Source organism: Daucus carota, chromosome 9, assembly GCF_001625215.2.
Source record: "Daucus carota subsp. sativus chromosome 9, DH1 v3.0, whole genome shotgun sequence".
NCBI classification, from domain to species: Eukaryota; Viridiplantae; Streptophyta; class Magnoliopsida; order Apiales; family Apiaceae; genus Daucus; species Daucus carota.
In genome coordinates this window covers 12557264-12577157 of record NC_030389.2, presented here as the reverse complement: position 1 = coordinate 12577157, position 19894 = coordinate 12557264, and the positions used below count along the sequence as shown (strand labels likewise).

Below are 19894 nucleotides of genomic sequence, written 5' to 3'. Positions count from 1 at the left end.
TCATTATATTTTACTCATCCATAATATGTATATGTAATTGAGGTCTTAGATCTTTAATCACCATGTATTGCTAATTTCTTTCTTAGATCATTTGGAAGTTTGAGAGTAAGATAATATATAAGTAAATTACATCTAGAATATTCATAGAAAAGTGATGGACTATTGTATTGATTAGAATATTTGGTTGAAATAATGTAAACTTGCAAAGATGATGTGTTCTAATGCTATTGATTATGATTGTGGGAGAAATTTGACATATAAGTTTAACCTATGTTATTTTTATCGGTTATAATTTAAAAATAGTACATTGTTAATAATTTATATTATTATAAATAGAATATATCATTATAATAATAATAGATGATGTAACCTACAGATTTCTTATGGCTTTGATGAGCTTCACAAATATATGAATACTACTTGATTATAATTATGAGTATGGTTGGAGTTTGATTTTTTTAACATATTAGCTATATTTTTTTATTCTGGATATGTTAACTCACTTTTAAATAAGAACTTTTCGGTTTGGAATATTCTGATAAATATAGGGAATATTATATATCGCGTTCGCTAAGATATTATTTTCAACAAAATATATCACATGAGTACGTTATTTTACTTATAATAAAGTTATATAAATTTAATCATGCTAAAATTTTATCGAACCGAATATTTCACATGAGTAAATTATTTTACATAATTTTTAATATTTTAATTAAACTAAACGAAGCAGGTTTTAGTTAAAAAAAACATTCCCAAATTTCTCTTATGTTGTACATGAATATATGAGATTACGAGAGAAAGTTATTATTATTCTATTGGAGATATGTGAGATTAAATATGCACTGCAAATTGAATAATACAGTTTAAATATATTTGACATTTGGCTTACTTCTCTGGGATTTATAATAACTAGATGGACCCATAACTCGATACATTTATATACTAAACGATGAACTATATTATATAATTTTGTTCTAGAACTATGGTGAAACAAGCCCCTACAAAATATATTAATTATAATATAATATTATACGGTTATGATATGCTTATGTGATACTTATAAATAATCTATGATTTTCGATTAAATATATTATTTCAAATAAAATATGATACTTATCTTATTTATACTCCTCATTCATTTGCCTAAATGAATTATTTTAATTTATATTTCTTAATTTGCGTAAAATTTAAAACTTATAATACTAATAAAATTGATTACAATCGCCGGTATACTTTCAGAATAATAATCTATTGTTATTTCAGATTCTATCTATATAATTTATTACTTTTCATAATAATATATTATGTGTAACTTTCCAACAAATATGACTAATTTATTGGGATTGATTATAGCTTTAGATAATATATAATTCATTTTATACATATTTTGAATTTGAAATTCTTCCTTTTTTGAAAAAGGAAAATAATTCAATAATGAAAAGTCATACGGCATCTACAGATATAATCGAAATTGAACAAACGCATAATCATATCGATGCCCTAATTTGAAATTCTTCTAAGATTTAAGTTAAAAATATTTCGGTCTCGGAAATGCCTTAATCGTATTCTAACAGGAAAAAGAAATGAGACAGTGATAAAGCATCGGTCTTTGTTCCAAGAAACTCAATGAAATTAAATCGGAGAATTCATATAATTGACCTATATTTATTATATGCCTATAAAAGGATTAATATAAATATGAGAACTATAGTTTATTTACCTGTTAAATTCTAGTTATTATTATTTAATCATGCGTCATGATATTCTGGAAATATTCCAAATCCGCGTTTAGTTGGTCTTTACACCATGAACATGTCATTTTTAAATTGCATTACCTCATGAATTATTACTTGTACATCTCGCCGGTAAGATTATTTCATTGTACTTGACTTTGACGGCGGCTAAGCTACTAAAAGGGGCTGCCAAAAGCTTGATCAAATCATCAAATTTTATTTAACGGATGATTTTTGTGGGTATTTAATTTTTTAATTAATCTAATTGAAAATTATTTTTTGATATGATCAGCTGGCTTGTTCTGGAGATAGAGGGTCAGAACTTCTCCACAAACAATACTTTTGTTGGTTGGCCTCTAATTCTGTTCATTGTATTTTAGGGGCAGGACTCTAGACTTGTTCTCAATGACTTATATTTTCGATTATTATAACAAGTTTTTGTAAATATTTCTAGAATTATCAAAATCAATAAACTTTCGTATAGGTACATATCTGCATCAATAATTGTGCAAAATAATTATTTATCACATATCTTCTTCTTCATTATTCATTTATTTTAATTGTTGACTTATATTTTTGATTATTATAACAAGTTTTTGTAAATAGTTCTAGAATTATCAAAATCAATAAACTAACAGTATAAGTACATATCAGCATCAATAATTGTGCAAAATTGTTATTTATCACATATCTTCTTCTTTATTACTCATTTATTTTAATTGTTCGAACATATTGAACTGAGAAAAGCATATCCACAAATCTCATTTTTGTGAAGATTTTTAATTTGAATTCAGTTTTAAAACTTAAATTTTAATACAAGATCAGAAATAGTAAAAGAAGAACATGCATAACTTTGCTCTCAAAAAAAAAAGAAGAAAAGAACATGCATAACTTTATTTGTTTATTCAACTTGGTAAACATGGAACAAGTAAGCAACGGAAAAGGTAGAATAACTCTAATTCTCCAATTATATAACTTCTATACAGTTCATAAATACATAGTATCAAAATCACGTTATTATGAGTGTGACTCTTTCTAGGTTTTCGTTTTTCTTGTTGACACCGACCTTTTGAAGGTGGGGACACTCGATTCTCAGTTACGAAATGTACAACCATGTCCTTCCTGGTGTTTGTTATCTGAGTGATACTCCCTCCGTCCCAGTCAATAGTATACATCGGGGGACGGAGGCGCGGCACGGATTTTAATGCTTTAATAAAACGTAATTCCACAACTTATTTTTAAAATTTTCTTGTTTTGTATAAAAATATAACATTTATATTTTTATACAAAAAAGGAAAATTCTAAAAATAAGTTGTAAAACTATGTTATATAAGAGCCTTAATATGCGTGTCGAGTAGTGAAAAAGAAACGTATACAATTGACTAGGACAGAGGGAGTAATAGTTAAGAAAACATAAAGAAGATTATACGTAAACTGCTTTAAACAATCAAATTGGCGTCCGCAATTATGAAGCAAATAAGCAATGCATGAGAAACCAAATGCTGGAGAATACTCGCACCCGGAGAAATTTGTTCGTGACTATAAATTTCCTATGATTAAAATCAGAACATACTTTACTGCAAAAGATGGACAACATTTGAAATGATACACACATTTGCAAGTTCACTCGACCAAATAGCTCATAATTGGAATGTTACATGCAAATGAGGATGCAGCATGCAGACTGTGTTCAGGAACTGCTCGTCCAATTTTTGTGGCTAATCAAGTTAATGCCATGTCCGACACTCAAAAGTTAGACTACTTGCAGTTAAAACACAAATTCTTGACTCGGTTAACATATCAACTGAAGCAAAACAAATGTACATCACATAAAGGTACATAACTAAATGTTATAAATTATCATCATACAAAAGCGGCTTTGAGATGACCGCTCTTGCTTTACATCTCTCCACACTCTGCAATGATACAGGGCAACTTGGGGCGATTTTGCTGACCTGTAGCAACATTCTCAATCTTCCTGACAACTAGCAAGCCATCTCCTAGTACTCGCTGCATATATATCAGAACAGCACACACAACTTAGGTATGTAGTTTAGTAATATGCAATTAATATTTAATTAAGATCTGATACTACATTTACCTTCTACCTACTTGATGAAGGAACACTAAAGATATACACAACATATTTTTTGGAGTAAAATTAGATATCCGTGAGTAAAATTAGATAGCGTGGACTGTGGTTCATTCATATCCTTTTTTTTTAGATGCCTACATAGGTTTTTAAAAATGCATAGGCAGTGACAACATACAAAAGAAACCGGAGATATTTGCTTATCGAACCATTATAATCCTTCAACATCGGAGTCCAATTGTGCAATTAGATATCTGTAAACTTAAATTGACTCAATATCAGCTTCTTAATACTGTAATATCGGATTAGTTATTCCTTCTATGATAGGGAAGTTGCAGAAAATATATAGGCCCTTAAATGTATTAAGATGTCGCCTGCTCACACTAACTACATGAAAACTGTGTTGCAAGTACTAGAGGAAATTTGCTCATAGTAGTATGTGTAGTAGAGATAATCATAAACTGCAAAACCAAATCGAGGATAAGTGACATACCCCAAAGACGACATGCTTGTTGTCAAGCCAATCACACTTGGCACAAGTGATGAAAAACTGCAATTACAAATTAAGAACCAGTTAGTACGGTAAACAATATTAAAAGACACAACAAAGATATCCAGCCAAATATCATATTGAGAAGTATAACATAATCTTTCTGTGTTCAGTCTGAACACACAGCTCAAAAAATTTAGGTGCAATTTATCAGAACCTGCCCCAGTGTATATCATTTAACTTGTTTCTAATAGAAAACACAATCAAAACTGCAAACTTGTCCTAGGAAGATGGCTGTCAAAAAAAATTATTCATGAAAATTTTTTATATAGGACAAGGTATACTATAATAAATTTTAATCCTTCAATAGCATTGTTGCACAGCATTATGACAAAAGTAGATTCATTCCCTAGCTGCACGATATTTACGCAACATTAAGAGGTTTGATAGTGACTCCTTTTCTTCTGAAAAACAGGAAGGATAAGGATCTTCTTCGGTGGATCCCTCTTGTTCCTGTTTAGTCCCCCTTCGTTTCGGAAGCTCTTTCTATTTCTACATTTGTTTCTTCCTCACTTTCCCACCCTTCTTCCGTTTGTGGATTCAGTTTCTTAGTAAAAATGGGTGACGGTATTCTGCCTAAGTAGTAGACACAGGCAAAAAATAAGAGAATACTGAATATTCGAGCCATAGAATTTATCAATTCTGACGTATTAGACTGAATGTACTTATTCGATCTAATAGACAGTCCAATATGGACTTCACTCTAGTAAAAAACTCTCTTTTAGGCAACCTCCAAAGAATGGTAGGATGCCAGGACCACGGTCTGCAATTAAACTATCTAAGCAGAAAACAAAATTGCATCACTAAAGCATATTCATTGTGTTTTATCTGTTTAATACCTGACAACCATTAGCATTCGGTCCACTATTTGCCTGCAAAAAAGAATAGGAAACTGAGTTGTGATTATAAGTAATTGGTTTCAAAATTCATGGTCCATAATTGAAGACAATGCTGACATCGAAGGAAACTTACTAAAATCAAGTACAAGTCATTCATTATCTTATAAACCAGCGAGTTTCAACTTTCAATAGTATAATGCCATCACTATCCTGATATTCTTAGTGACCACATGACAGAAATTCTCAGGCTACTTGCTTGTTGAACAGTCTGCAATCATACAATTATCTATGGACTTCTTATGTTAATGTAGTACAATGTTAGAAACATATCTCTAACACGAGAACAAGGATTTTCATATTTTGCCTACTTAGTGTCATCTTGATGTTTAACAGGAAAGTGACTTCATGATTTGTGGCACTTCCAAATCATTATGCGAATAAAAGAAAATAATTTATGACAAGTCATGGCATATAGGTGAGATAGCTGATAGATAGCAAATGTTTAACAGAAAGATAGCTGATACCATTGACAACAGACCAGGTCCAGTGTGCTTGGCAATGAAATTCTCGTCATCAAATTTACTTCCATATATTGATACACATCCACTGCCATCACCCTGCAGTGCAGAATTGATCATCAAAATAAGAAACAGATTGCAAACATAGCTAGACTTACAGCAAGGGGTGCAAGTGCAGACTGCAGATGAGCTGTTCTTTAGTAGCTCAAACAAAGGTTCTACTCAATTGGCTTTAACAATTACTGAGCATGAACTTAGAACTTCTTTAACTAAATATGTTATATTTAAGTGTGACTGATCTTGCTTTGACAACACTTGTATACAAATATCAGCAGGAATTTGGATATAATAAAATGGTTGGAAAGGATGAAGTTTTAAACTGCAACACAATTTGACTTGAGTTTGGCAGCTAATTACTATTTTTCTCTTTGTACTAATAATTGCCGGCTAGGAAGCGGGTGCGGGGGTGCGTAGTGCGGGGAAACGGAAGTTCCACAAATTTAAAATTATGGGGATTCGGGTGGGGGGGGGGGGGGGGATTCAACATATATTAATATATTACATATATATGTAATATATCTTTTAAGATTTAATTAAATTTATACTAAATAGACAACTTAATAAGTTCATTATCGCTAATAATATGGGTTACTTGATAACACAACTAATGCATTTTAACGTACTTAATCGATTAAAAGTTTAAGTATCTTAATTATTTTCTCTCACTTATGGGTCATGGGTGAGAGAAGAATCCATAAGATTTCCCGTGCACCGAAGAATCCCCAAGTATCGGGTGCACAGTGCAGCAAGTGAGTAAAGAATCCCTGCTTTCTAGCTTGCCGGTTATATTGGAGTTATGTAACTCCTGTGTACCAATTGAAGTAAGAAATGTACTCATGAAGCATAAAATGGCTCATGAACTATTGACTTTAAGTGACACACTGTCCAGAAGAAATTAAATGAGCATTAAAATGGAATGAAATTTTGTACAGTTTTGTTTTTAAATATGCATAAAAGAATATAATTGAGTCTGCACACGAGTATACCAGCTTACACGGATATTTCATGGCATATACCCTATCACATAGCTACTTGCATCTTATTTGAGCAAATAACACTCACCATAGATTAGCAAAAAACATAATTGTCTAAGCCCCACACATTAAAAAATTCCCAATTAAGTTGTTTATATCCTCTTTATAATTAGTTCATTACAGCTTATCCACAGCTTTTGAGTCAACCGGTTACTTGATTTCCGGAGACTTCGCTCGGGTAGGCTTAATGTTCTGTGCTTTCTGTACCTTAACTCAGCTATTCGCTCATTCTCTCTTGTCTCGTTAGCATAAACATTTGGGATATAAATGCTTAATAGTAAATACATGAGAGAGAGAGAGAGAGAGAGAGAGAGAGAGAGAGAGAGACCTTAAGAAAGTCGCCAGCTTGAATCATAAATTCCTTGATCACCCTATGAAACTGGCAATTCTTGTAACCAACAGGTAATCCTGCTTTCCTGCAAGTTCAAACGAATTATAAGAACAAGAAACGCCCTATTATAAAATTGTACTTAAATAGCTCTTGATCTTTTAAGAGCTTCAGAAGCCCTTAAATTTAGAAAGTCATTAGGATGCCAAAAAGTGCAAAGATATGTATGTACTAAAATATATATACATACTTACTAGATCTGTCCCAGTATATCTCTCTGGAATGTGTTTCATGTTTGAGAACTTGCCAAATAATTAAGTATTAATATATTAATACTTGTGCACTGTGTATGTCCAAATTCATATATCCGACACCACTAACTCAGTAAATAAAGGTTGATTCTTAAATTAAGGCATACACCAAAAAATGAAAGTAACCACATACTCCCTCCGTCTCAATTTATAAGACCCTTTTGAAAAAATTACGCATCTTAAGAAAATGTTAGTTGGGTATTCAATTTTCTTGTCAATCCTTGATAGTTGCACCATATTAAAATGTGTTGTGAGTACAAGTCTATTAGTCAAATATTAGAAATTGTGTTTCAAGAGCATTTCAAGAAAAAACCATTTAAAACAGTACTTTGAGAAGGGTGAGGGACAAGTATTTTTGGACAAATAATTTTTTCAAAAGGGACTTGTAAATTGAGACAGAGGGAGTATATTATATTACAATCATAAATTGCACATTGCAATTTGTAAATGTTGCCTCATCATATTATAGTAACAGATCTTTAAACTGTCTGTGGCACATGTGCGTCTCTTAGGAATTCACAACATTTTGTATCTATTTGACAATCTCCCGTCCAAGGTAACTCACAGCATTTGAAAACTACGTGATGCAAAAAGCAGGGAGTCACAATGTTAAGGTACGCAATGAGTCATACCTTGAAAAGTAGGCTATTTCCAATTTAATACATTTTGTCAAGAGAATGTGAGATGTAGTTGGCTTAATAGTCAGGAGATAGAATTTGCTACATTTTGAGGTTTTGTTACGAAAGGGAGACGAATTTTTCTAACTATATGACAACAAATTACTATCATATAGGCAAAATTAAATATATAAATAAAAAAGGCATCTTAAAATTTAACAGATGAAGAGTTGGATTACCTGTACTCGCCAGTGCAGAATTGCCTGTGAATTAATCAAAAATGAGTTAGTGCAAAATACAGATGCCAAACACTAAAGTGAAAGTTGTGAAGAATCATGGTATGCACCAAGGAACATTGACAAACAAGAGCATCAATATTCTCCTTTTGATCTATGTTGAGCAAATAATAACATCAGTAGTAAACCCTAAGAAACAATACTAATATTCATTCGGTAAGAAATTAGAAAAATATAATCGGAAACACAAAAGAAGCAAGTACAAGTAGTGAATAGAGACGAGAGAGGGAGGGAAGGAGGGAGCGAGAGAGAGAGAGGAGAGAGAGAGAGAGAGCGAGGGAGGGAGAGGGAGAGAGGGGAGGGAGAGAGAGAGAGAGAGAGAGAGAGAGAGAGAGAGAGAGAGACCTGAAGTTTTCAGCGGTTTTGGGAGCGATGTCAGCAAAGAGTTCCATCTTAATACGACCAGCAGGGATAGAACCAATGGTAATATCGAAGAATACAATTGGGTTTTTAGGGTTCGCTGGCCTCTGATGCCACTCTACTCCTCCCCCTGCACCTGCTGTTATGTTATTATTCGCCATTCAGAGAGAGAGAGAGAGAGAGGCAGAGCTAATAGAAAAAAAGAAGAGGGTTCTAGCCTTCTACTAGGATTTATGCCTAGTGTAGTCTCAACTCTCAAGACATGAAGCATCAAGGTCTTTTAATATTAATTTGGGGTTTCTGGGATTTATGACTACCGCGCAAAGATTGAAAAGTTTTTCTTTTCCAAAAGGGTGTACCTGCTTTTCTATTTTGAGCTAAAAACTGATTTAATTTATGAAACAGATTTTCATTTTTTTTCCGGCAAAAAAGTGCCTTACATTCAGCAAATGATAATTTAATAACCTTTTGCTTCTTGAAATTTAAAGAGCATTTCTTAAATTTTAAAATTCTCTCGATAATACCCTATAATTATAATTATATTGTGTAACAACAATATCACGGAGAGTCTTGATAAATTTTTACTTCTTGAAATTTGAAAAGCATTTCCTAAATTTTAAAATCCTCGATATTTAAAATATAATATTTGAAATTCTGATATATTTTTAAATTATAGTACATTTTTATATATTGTTTGACCGAAATTACATAATTACAAAACAACTAAAGAGAACCTCATTTTTTTTATTTATCTTGATTTATTTAGAGTCTGTTTGTCTGGTTTAAAGTCCGGGTTTTTAAATCTTTTTCGACTTTAAATTGAAAAATGTTTGTTTGTGTAATAAGTCAAAAGTCGGTTTAAAGTCGGAAATAAGAGAAGAAACGGACTTAAAGTCATAAGTTAGTTTGAGGTACTCTTTTCCTCAATAATTTGATTTTTTTTTTAAATTCAAAATTATCCAAACATATATTTTAAACTCCCATCTTATCACATTAAGTCACATCATCCCATAAGTCAAGTCACGTTTAGTTATAAGTCATAAACTCAGCCAAACGAGCTCTCTGAACAGTGTTAAGTGAGTAATCTAGTGAACAAGCATCCATCGTGTTATATTTAAAGTGCTTTTTACTAAAATTTTCTCTATCTTGAAGTAGTCGTCCCTGTTATGAGATGAGTTTTTACCAGTTTTCACCGGTGGAAAACCACAATCTTTTTATTTTTTTATTATTTCTAATTCATCTTTTATTTTTCTTCAGTAAGTTTCCAAATTATTTGTATTTTGTTTAGTCTCTCCTTGTTAGAGTTTGATTTTTGTTGTCCATCATGTTCGGTAATACAGATCCGTGGGAAAAAATTTCATAGTGTTCATTCAGTGATAAGGTTTTTTATGGTTATGCCATTTTGGTCGATTTCTCAAAACAACAATTGAAGTGTTTCGGTCATGGTTCTAACACGATTTGGTCAAATAATCATCTGCAAGGTGTCTCCTCCGATTCGATTTTTAAAATTCGATCACTGGTTTTCTTAAATTATATGTTATATTATAAATTACACTAATATATCAAATATTATTATAACTATAAAACAGTTGGGTTCTATAGAGACCACAAAATTTTGGAGTTCTTGGAGAGCACAACATCTACCGTTAAAATAATCTAGAAATCAATGGGCATTGATTAAAGGAATATATATAATTTTTAAAAAATTTAAAAATTGATTTATACATACACGTGTATCCTATACGTATTAAAATACGACATATTTTTAGAGGAGGGCAAGAGATAAGTATCTAAACAGCAGCGATGAGAGAACATTGTAGTTTGTAGTATAGATTGTTGAATAGCAGGGCTTCGATTGTTGCAAAACTGTGGACATGGTTGTTTGTTTTTGTCCCGTTCTTGTTTGTTTGGTTCTTATCCTGCATTTCTAGTAATGTAATATGAGTAATTTGTTCTGCACATTTGTTTTAAATTTAAATGTTATTATGTCTTGCATGTTTTTGATAAATCTAAGGGGCCGTTTGGTCAAATTTAAAAAAAGTGACTTCTTGATTAAAGTAGAGAAGTGGAGTAGAAGTGAGAAGTAAATAAGTTAATAAAGTGTTTGGAAAAAAAACAGAAGTTGTGAGAGAGAAGTTAGCATTCCCAGCTTCTTAAAATTGCATCTACTTCTTTACACAAACGGGTCAAGAAAAATAGAAGTCAGAAGCAGGAGTTGCTTCTGGTTCCCAAATAGCTCCCAAGTATTGCGCCTGTGAACTATATGCTTGTGTGGGGGAATAAACAAAATTGCCGGAACAATCAAGAGGAACATGATTGTGATGACTGTTGTCAACAAATTAATAATGGGTTCATGACCAATAATGATATATAAGATAACAGAAGTGCTAAAATTTCGGTAATCCGTGTTACGTATAGCATAAAAAGCAAGACAACCGTACGTATGAATAAAAATATTAATAAAGATCATTGGATGGAAACTAAATGAATGATAATGATGTTGATCTTCGATGCTCCAAATTATTTGTGGTCATCATAGAACTTGATTCTATATAAAGATCTTCTTATACTTTTTAAATTTACAATATGCACCTCCTAGTTGACACATTAATTTTCCAAAACTTACAGTTTCTATCCAAATGCCACATCAGCAATGAAACTCACCCAAATGTCACGTCACCCGCACGTCATTATTAGGGGGTCACAAACTGTCACATCAGCAATAAAGGTCACCCGGACTGCTACATCAGCATGACATTAGTGCCGCCTCAGCAAAATGTTGACATGACAACAACCACTTTAGCAGTCCCACCATGTCAACAATATCCCACAGAAATTAGAAAAAAAAAAATTAAAAGAATATGAAATCATGCAATCAGCAACTATGAGATGAGTATAGTAAAATTGGGGATGCACCTATTAGTTTTTAGTTTTTAAAATAATTTGGTTTGTATTGAAATAAAACCTATATATATTAAAATTTGTTCAAATTTCAGAGCTAACTACCGCATAAAATAATTATTAAATACCCAAAAAAGTTTCAAACATTGTAAACTAGTATAATTTATTAATAATAAAGTTTGGAAATTGAGTTGGATAGAAAAGTAAAAATAGTTTACTAGGTTCTAATTTCTTCTATGTGCATCTTCAACCTTGCTAAAGAGAGCTCGCTGTTACAAATTGAGCATAATTTTAAATAAATTCTAAACAAAATTTATGAACTATAAAGTTACAAAAAATTAAATATAAGGTATATGACAACATTTTACTTTCAGCCTATGGCACATTAATACAATAACACTCGAAGATGACACCTAACTTGAGTCATCTCGACCCCTGGGCAAGAAAAAACCGAAAAAAGGGCACAACACTGTATCAATGCCCTCAAAGGGGAATGTAATGCTCATACGCCTTTTCTGGACTACTGGTGCCGGATGAGAATTGTCATCTAGCATAAATTAAATATTTGCACCGGCAAACTGTGTTTCCGCCCTTCAAATCCAATAGCAGTTGTTTCAATGGCAATGTCAATGCTGCGATGCTCCAGAGCACGTGCAATACTGATGCGCAAGCGCAATTTCATTGCTGGGCTAGCTTCTGTACCAACAGGTGAAGATATATTAGCCTTGGATTTTCCAGATGATAGTGCAATTGGTTCCTTGAAAGTGAATATTGTCTGGGACCAATGTGTGCTGGGAGTATATGGTGAAGTGGACAGAATGACAGGGTTTTCGTGACAAAACCTACTAGTAAAGCCATTCTCAAACCATAAAACAACTCCATAACACCACATTGTTCTGGATTCTGAACCTGTATTAATTTTAGAGGCATCGAACTTTGGTTCTAGCTCAACTGTCGCCGTGAAGTTCATTTCTTCAGATTTCAGTGTCACCAAGTCAAAAGTCTGACACCATTAAGAACAAGCAGTTAATTCAAAATATTTAAGAAAACAACAAAGCAAGAACAATCACTGTCTCAGAAAAAACAATATATATTTTTCTTATATAGAGTATATCTTTATGGTGAAGAAAGTAGGCTGGAAAAGAACTCTAGAATATCACCATCTACCATATGAAGACGGCATCCAAGACTTGGTTGTTAATGGAAGAGGAACTATGGTGAGATGGCATAGGTAAATTCAGTATTTAGGTCCAATATATACATTAGTAAGCACAAAATTAAACTTCAGAACTTTGTTTCTCAACAAAAGTGAACAACTGATTCGGTCTATTACGTACAAGCTACAAGGTTAACAAAATAAACACTGGGCATTTTAATTTGAAGATGCAACCCTTATAATAACAAATAATAAATGTAAAACCTACCTGCCTATCATAGCATTGAGCCTTTGATCCAAGTTCTGAACATATTCCATCTCGGAGCAAAATAATGTTTCACTAATAAGAAGTCCTCCTAGGTTTTATGTGGTATGGAAGTATAAATCATTATTGTTTTGTTCTAGTGCAATGTGCCAATGTCACAATCTAACCTATCATAACTTGATGTAGAACGAGTACAAGTAGCTATCCTAATTCTTAATAGTACCATGCCAGAAAAATATTTGTCTACTTCATGGTATCAAAAAATATCTTATATTGTCTACAAACACACACGCACAAAGACATAATACAAATTCACATATCTGCACATCTGCTTCTTGATAACACATTTACTTTTCCAATTTCATACTCAACACCCTTACTAGCACCAGAGCTTTGTTGAAGTAAATATATAATTCATACCCATAAAAATCAAAGAGCGGATATCAATTTGGTGGCCCGTCATTTACACTTTGTACTGCTCTGTAGTTTTACCAACTTTAGTTTGTTTTAAAGCAACTAAATGATCCAAGTTTATATTTTTAAGGAAACCACATGCTTCCTCTAATTAGGTAACAGCTTGGGTAACTAGTAAGCGTGCCTAGGTTACAGCGACACACACGTTTTCCCACAGGTCATTCACTAATATATCACATAATTAACTTTCGTCCCAATTATACCATCTCCAACACAAGATGACTCTGCCACCCACCACAAAAAATAAATTCGACTGCTAAATTCATGTTGGGATTGTTTGAACAGAATTCAACTAATAATTTCAAGGTGTAATTTAATTGTTGGGGTTTGATGATCAGGGTCCTGGGAAGAAAAGTATTCTTAGAAGATAGTTTGAGAGGAGAAAGTACTCAACTAGGAAGAAAGGGACCATGAGCTGTCCCTCTGCACCCAACAAGAGACAAGTAACATGGAAAAGTCATATTACTTTTGTGCAGTTAATTTTTAATTTAGTAAAAAATTGCTTAGAAATTGTATACTCTTAACTATGTAACTGTTTCAGTACAAAAAGAATGAAGAATATTGACCTGTAGAACCACAGCATTAGTTACTATATCTTGAGGATCCACAACATCCACTATGGGATGTTTTGAAGCATCTTCAACAAGTTCCCTGCCAACACAAGACATGCTGAAACCATATACATCTTCCCAAAATGGAATACTGGTAGCACCTTTTGCGAATCCAGCAACAAACTGAAAGCAAAGGAGAGAAGGCACAAAGTCAGACCTTAGATTCCAATTCATGGGAGCAAATAGTATATGCCCTCTCTAGAATCTCACCATAGTTGCCGTGTCTGGCAAAATGGCTCCCCCAGGCTTCAACCATTTATCACGAGCAGTAAGTACAGAGCTGAGCATTGATTCATAGAGTAGGCAATATCCCATCCATTCACTCACTAGCACATCAACGCTTTGGGGTTTAACATGTTCTGAACTAACATCTTCGATCATACCATGTACAACGTTTATCACCCCCGAGCACTCATTGCTACCTTCTGCCTTGCTTTCACACAAGAGGCCATTCTCTTTAGCAATCTGCACATTCACAACAAAACATGTTCATCTGCAAGATATTATGATGACAAGAATTGGAAAACCGCCATTCAACTAAAAAAAAGCAACAAGGAGTTGTCTTGAATTGTCAAGAATAGTGACTACACACAAAAAGAATGGTGAACTTGAACCATGAAAATATAATGAAAACTTCAAATTTTTCCTTCTGCTACTAAACTAAAATAAAATATAGTGATTGCCTACCATGTTTCAAGTATGAGTAGTTTTCAAGAGATATTTTTCCCAAGTGTCCAGTTTAGTTTCTGAATCCATTTACTTTCATGGGAATTTTGAGAGAATCAAATTGTTCTTTTGGAGCATATATATAGTTAATGCACAGATCACAACAAACCAGAGGCAGTTGCAGAAAAGGGTAAAAGCCAACAATTTAATTATCACATTACATAAAGAAATAAACTGAGTCTTATGAATAGTTATGGTTGAAGACTCCAAGTGAGCATTACAATCGTGAACAGAGATGCATGCTAGTTCAAAAACATTATAAAAAGAATTGCATTGACGTTTCTGACTTCAGTACCAGCCTGTATCCACGTACTACAGTAGAGTCACAGGTTGAGTTTACCACCTTTGGCAAGGAATGTGTAACCAAACTCTCTGCCAATAAACTATTAGACAAGATAAACTCCTTTATTTGCATTTCTGTCAAATTTAGAATTATGCAAAAACTTTTGAAGACTGGGATACTAAGAAGGGAAAATCAATCACAAAAGCTAGAGATAAAGAAATAAACATGTAAGATTCAGGTGATCAATAACATTCAAAGGAAATAAATGATTGTTTCAGTAACTAAAAGGCTATAATGGTTACTTGACTAGCTACTGCAGCCATTTTGTCACTTGCTTCAACTGCAAAAACCCTAGATGCCCCTGCCTTGGCTGCGAACAGACTAGTAAAAACAAAACAAAATATAACTCAGCTGGTGAACATATAATTGATAATTATTGAACGTGCAATCAAACAGATTTACCAGAAGATAGCTCGTGATATATTATGTCTAATTCAGTTTCTTAAATAATCAAATAATATAAAGGGGCACACAAGAAAAGTGCAGTCGTGTGATGAACAAGCTTATTACGGCGCCAAGTCGAGCCTCGGCGCTGGGATACCTTGGAATCGACTAGTCGACAAGTCGCTCAACTAGTCGTAAAAAGTCATCAAGTCATTCTTATACATATTTTACTAGATTTAATGTATGAAATATAGTTGAACGCACATCAGTTTATAGTTTGAATCGAAAGTAAAAGATAATGAACAACATTGAGACGTATATGACGTAGCAGATTGTTAGTTCACATATAAATTGAAGCCAGAAAGTAGTGATAAGAAAGAAATAATAATGTGAAGTTGAAATGATACAAAGATTAGGGATATACTTAATATGTATAGAATGATACAAATATTACATAGCCTGAAGCCAAAAAGTAGTGACAGGAAGGAAATAATAATGTGAAGTTGAAATGATATAAAGATTAGGGAGACACTGAAATGTTGAAAAAATAAGTCGCCAAACTAAACAAGTCGTTGCTTGACTTATTCTATAAAACGACTTGTCGACTAGTCGTCGACTAGTCGTCGACTAGTCGTCGACTCGTCGACTTGATAACAATGGTGATGAACTCAACACTTCTCACTACATTTTACTCCTAATTATTCAATCAGACTTTTGGCACAGATATTGAGACTATTAATTAATTTTTACAGCGTATAAGAAAATAAATTAGGTGAACACAAAGTATAGCTTTTAATACGCCAGTGCGAAATATGAGACATTTTTGTGTGCAGACTCAACCACCTTTTGTTCTAATAATAGAAGTAATTACACTTAATGCCATGCATGTTTCATTTGAATTCAGCATCTTCAAGTCTGAACAAAGAATACCCAGAAGTAAAAGAAGATCCAGTGATATGATAAAGAAAATAAACATACCTTAAATAAAAATATTTTACATATTATTTTTCAAATTTTCTTTTTCTTAATAAAATATATATCTTAAACTTTTATTCAGAAAAAGAAAATTTGAAAAATGATGTGTAAAAATATGTTTTTTTACACCTCAAATTACGTACAAAAAGTCGAAGCGACTTTATTTTGGAATGGAGGGAGCATATGCTCACTAATAAAACTTATTCATTTATAATATTATGTGCATTATATATATAATATTATTTGCTCAAATAACAAAAAATAGTATTACTAGCTCGTATTAAATATAATGGACTTTACTATATTATTTTAAAAAAATTATACCCGGAAAAAATCCGATCCGGATATCCGATCCGAAACCCGAGGGATTTGGATTTGGTATTAGTTTTGAGACCCGAAAATATTTGGATTTGGATAAAACCCGATCCAAACCCGATCTGTTGCCATCCCTAAAGTAAAGACATACCACAGAAAGAAAAAAGCAATTGGAGAAACTGAAGAATAAGATACTTAACAATTTTATGTACAAACCATTCACATAATAAAGTCTTAGATCGAGGATAATGATGGAACAGAGGGAAATTTCTTTTAGGATTGAGTATTAGACAGAATGACACTGAATCAGCACAAAACTTTGGTAACCTCTTCCTATTCATTGTCATTATTAATTCTGTTTGGTGTCATTCCATATTTTTCTTCTTACCCCACTTTTTAAAAGCATATATTAACATATACAGAAACACAAAGGCATGAAACAAAAAGAAAAACAAATTGGCACATAACACGCACGATAGGAAAATAGATACTGCATCAGTAACAATAAGAATATTATCACACCTTAGTATGCCAGTCCCACAACCTACATCCATCACAACAGCCCCTTTTAGAAGAGAAGGATTGTCTGTAAGTGCTCTGTGATAGGCATCTGTTCTTACCTTCATTAAGAAATAGAGTTCATTAGGCTTATAATAGGATCACATAAAGTAAACCACAAACCTACTACAACAGAAATGTATGGACGACTGGTCCTCTAGAAAGAGAAACCTTATCACTGATCATCTCCCTGTGGATGCCAAATGAACTGTAAGATCCAAAATAACTTCTGTTCACATTCATAATTTCATTTTCTGAAATCTTTGCAGAAAATTTTTGCAAGGGCTTATTGTTAGGATAGCTAAACGATGTGCCACCATTGCTTAAATCGCTGCTGCTCACGGTATCCTTAACCAACGGAACTTCCGAAATGGAATGGGTTGCTAAAGCATAAACAATCTGCTTTGATCCATCTTCCAAGGGAGAGTTACATTCAGGTGCCATTGTTTCCAAATCAGTCTCATCGTCAATCATCATTCTCTCAGTACCACTCCAAATTCTCCCTAGCTCATCATCATCAGCTAATACATTGTAACCCCCTTCGTATTCGTCATCTTCAAAGAAATTGTGCAAAAGAGGATCCTCTTGCAAGAAGGAGTTAAGATACTTGTCATCATCCCATGGACGTGTACATTCTTTAAAATTGACAATATCATGCAAATGACCATGCAGATCTTCCTTAGACCCAAAGCTACACCCACAAGCCCAGCAACTATTCTTTGCAACCTGGTAACAATTATTGTAAACAAATTCTTTTAGGAATTAAAGATGTCAGAAAAACTTAGACTTGAATTGCAGATTCTAGAAGTTCCATAATCCATAAAGATGACTCTTGGAAATGTAAATTGGTCCTGCCTTCAAATGGACAATTGAAAAAGGGATGACAACAAGTCGGATCGAGTCATTGCCCATTAATTCAGATCATACACCAACCACAGATTTCGGATAGGTTTGGGTTTAGCAAGAACTCGAAACCCAACTGAAATCCAGGTAATATGTAAAGCATATATACATTGGTATTTTATAATTACAATATATTTACAGCACACTGTATATACAGTGCGTTATATATTGTTTGGTTGTGGTATAATAAAAACCAAATCTAAACAGAAAACATTTAGGGTGTAGAGAATAAAAACCAAATCCAAATCTTAGGCTTTGGTTCAGTCTGATCAGGTCGTGAAGGATCGAAAATCAACTGACATCCTTATATTGGACACATAGGCAACATCTTGGATGAATATTAAACCATAGAAAATATTCGGATGATATTATTATTTGACCAGAGATGTCATGAAGCCATGAACTCCCTTATAGAGGGGGGCTTCATATATTAATACTATTATATACTAATACCAAACAAACCATAGATTCAGAACTAGTTGGCGCTTATCATTCACAACTCATTTAAACTGCCACAAGAAAATGTAACTCTGTCTTCCACATTGTATCCAAAAACTTGCAGCTTCCTTTAATTTGTATTCTAGGCTTATATTCTTATATAGTTCCGAAAGATTTAGTTCATTCAATAACAAAAACAGAAGTGTTTATCCGAATACTCACTCCCGTAAATTTTACTCATCACTTTGACTTTATTCGCACACACTTTACCGAGTTTGAGAACCGTACTTGAATATAACAATTCTTCGTGTGTTTTAGTTTGAACAAAAGCTATCTATAATCAACTTCAACAAGAAAAACTTAAACTTTACGAAAAGTCAGGCCGAACTACAAAAATCAACAATAAACACAAAAAACATATGATAAATATACAAATTGAGAAACAAAATGACAATACCTGAGAGCGAACATAGTTAATGAGCTTAAAACACCCATAGAAATCGAGCTTGAGATCATTCTTAAGGCTCGAAAAATCGAAACAATGAGCCGCTTTACAATGTTGAAAAAGCTCGTCACTTGATTTGTAGGTGGAAGCACAGAACAAACAGAGCATGACAGAATCAAACTCTTCATCATCTTCTTCGTCAGCTACGAAATCATCCCAGTTCTGTTCCTCCATGTCATCATCTTCTTCCGAATCGTTCCATTGCTCAGCGTGCTGTGGCGTTTCATTGGCAGACATTGCTAATGATGAACAAGTAGAAATTGGGGGGATTTTGTAGAACTCTTAAACCCTAGATGTGGCCGCTCTAAAACCCTAGGGGTGTTAACGAAACGAATTCGAAACGAATATTATAGTTTTTGTATTTGTATTCGGTTTAAATATACATATTCGGATTTGTATTCGTTTATTATCCGAATAGTTATTTGTATTCGTATTCGTATTCGGTTAAGTTCACGAACTATTCATATTCGTTTAAGACACTCATTTAAAAGAAAATAAAAAAAATAACTAAACTGCTGACACGTGACAAAAGTTATAAACTCCCATACTTCACCAATTCAAGCAAACTATAAAAAAGTCATCCAACTCAAATAATATAA

At 33.0% G+C, this 19894-nt stretch overlaps 2 protein-coding genes across 2 annotated transcripts; both read right to left on the bottom strand.

The window, feature by feature from the left end:
* Positions 1 to 3358: 3358 nt before the first annotated feature.
* Positions 3359 to 9018, bottom strand: LOC108201754 (peptidyl-prolyl cis-trans isomerase CYP22). The gene is made up of 7 exons (XM_017370042.2): positions 8727 to 9018; positions 8325 to 8348; positions 7158 to 7245; positions 5742 to 5834; positions 5218 to 5250; positions 4322 to 4378; positions 3359 to 3746 (listed from the first exon to the last, which is right to left on the bottom strand). The coding sequence occupies exons 1-7, from the start codon at positions 8900 to 8902 to the stop codon at positions 3636 to 3638; spliced, it is 582 nt and encodes a 193-aa protein (XP_017225531.1). The 5' UTR covers positions 8903 to 9018; the 3' UTR covers positions 3359 to 3635.
* Positions 9019 to 11912: 2894 nt separating this feature from the next.
* Positions 11913 to 19644, bottom strand: LOC108201746 (probable protein arginine N-methyltransferase 3). Its single transcript, XM_017370032.2, has 7 exons — positions 19248 to 19644; positions 17621 to 18175; positions 17414 to 17511; positions 15460 to 15538; positions 14359 to 14613; positions 14104 to 14271; positions 11913 to 12645 (listed from the first exon to the last, which is right to left on the bottom strand). The coding sequence occupies exons 1-7, from the start codon at positions 19530 to 19532 to the stop codon at positions 12190 to 12192; spliced, it is 1896 nt and encodes a 631-aa protein (XP_017225521.1). The 5' UTR covers positions 19533 to 19644; the 3' UTR covers positions 11913 to 12189.
* Positions 19645 to 19894: the final 250 nt, after the last annotated feature.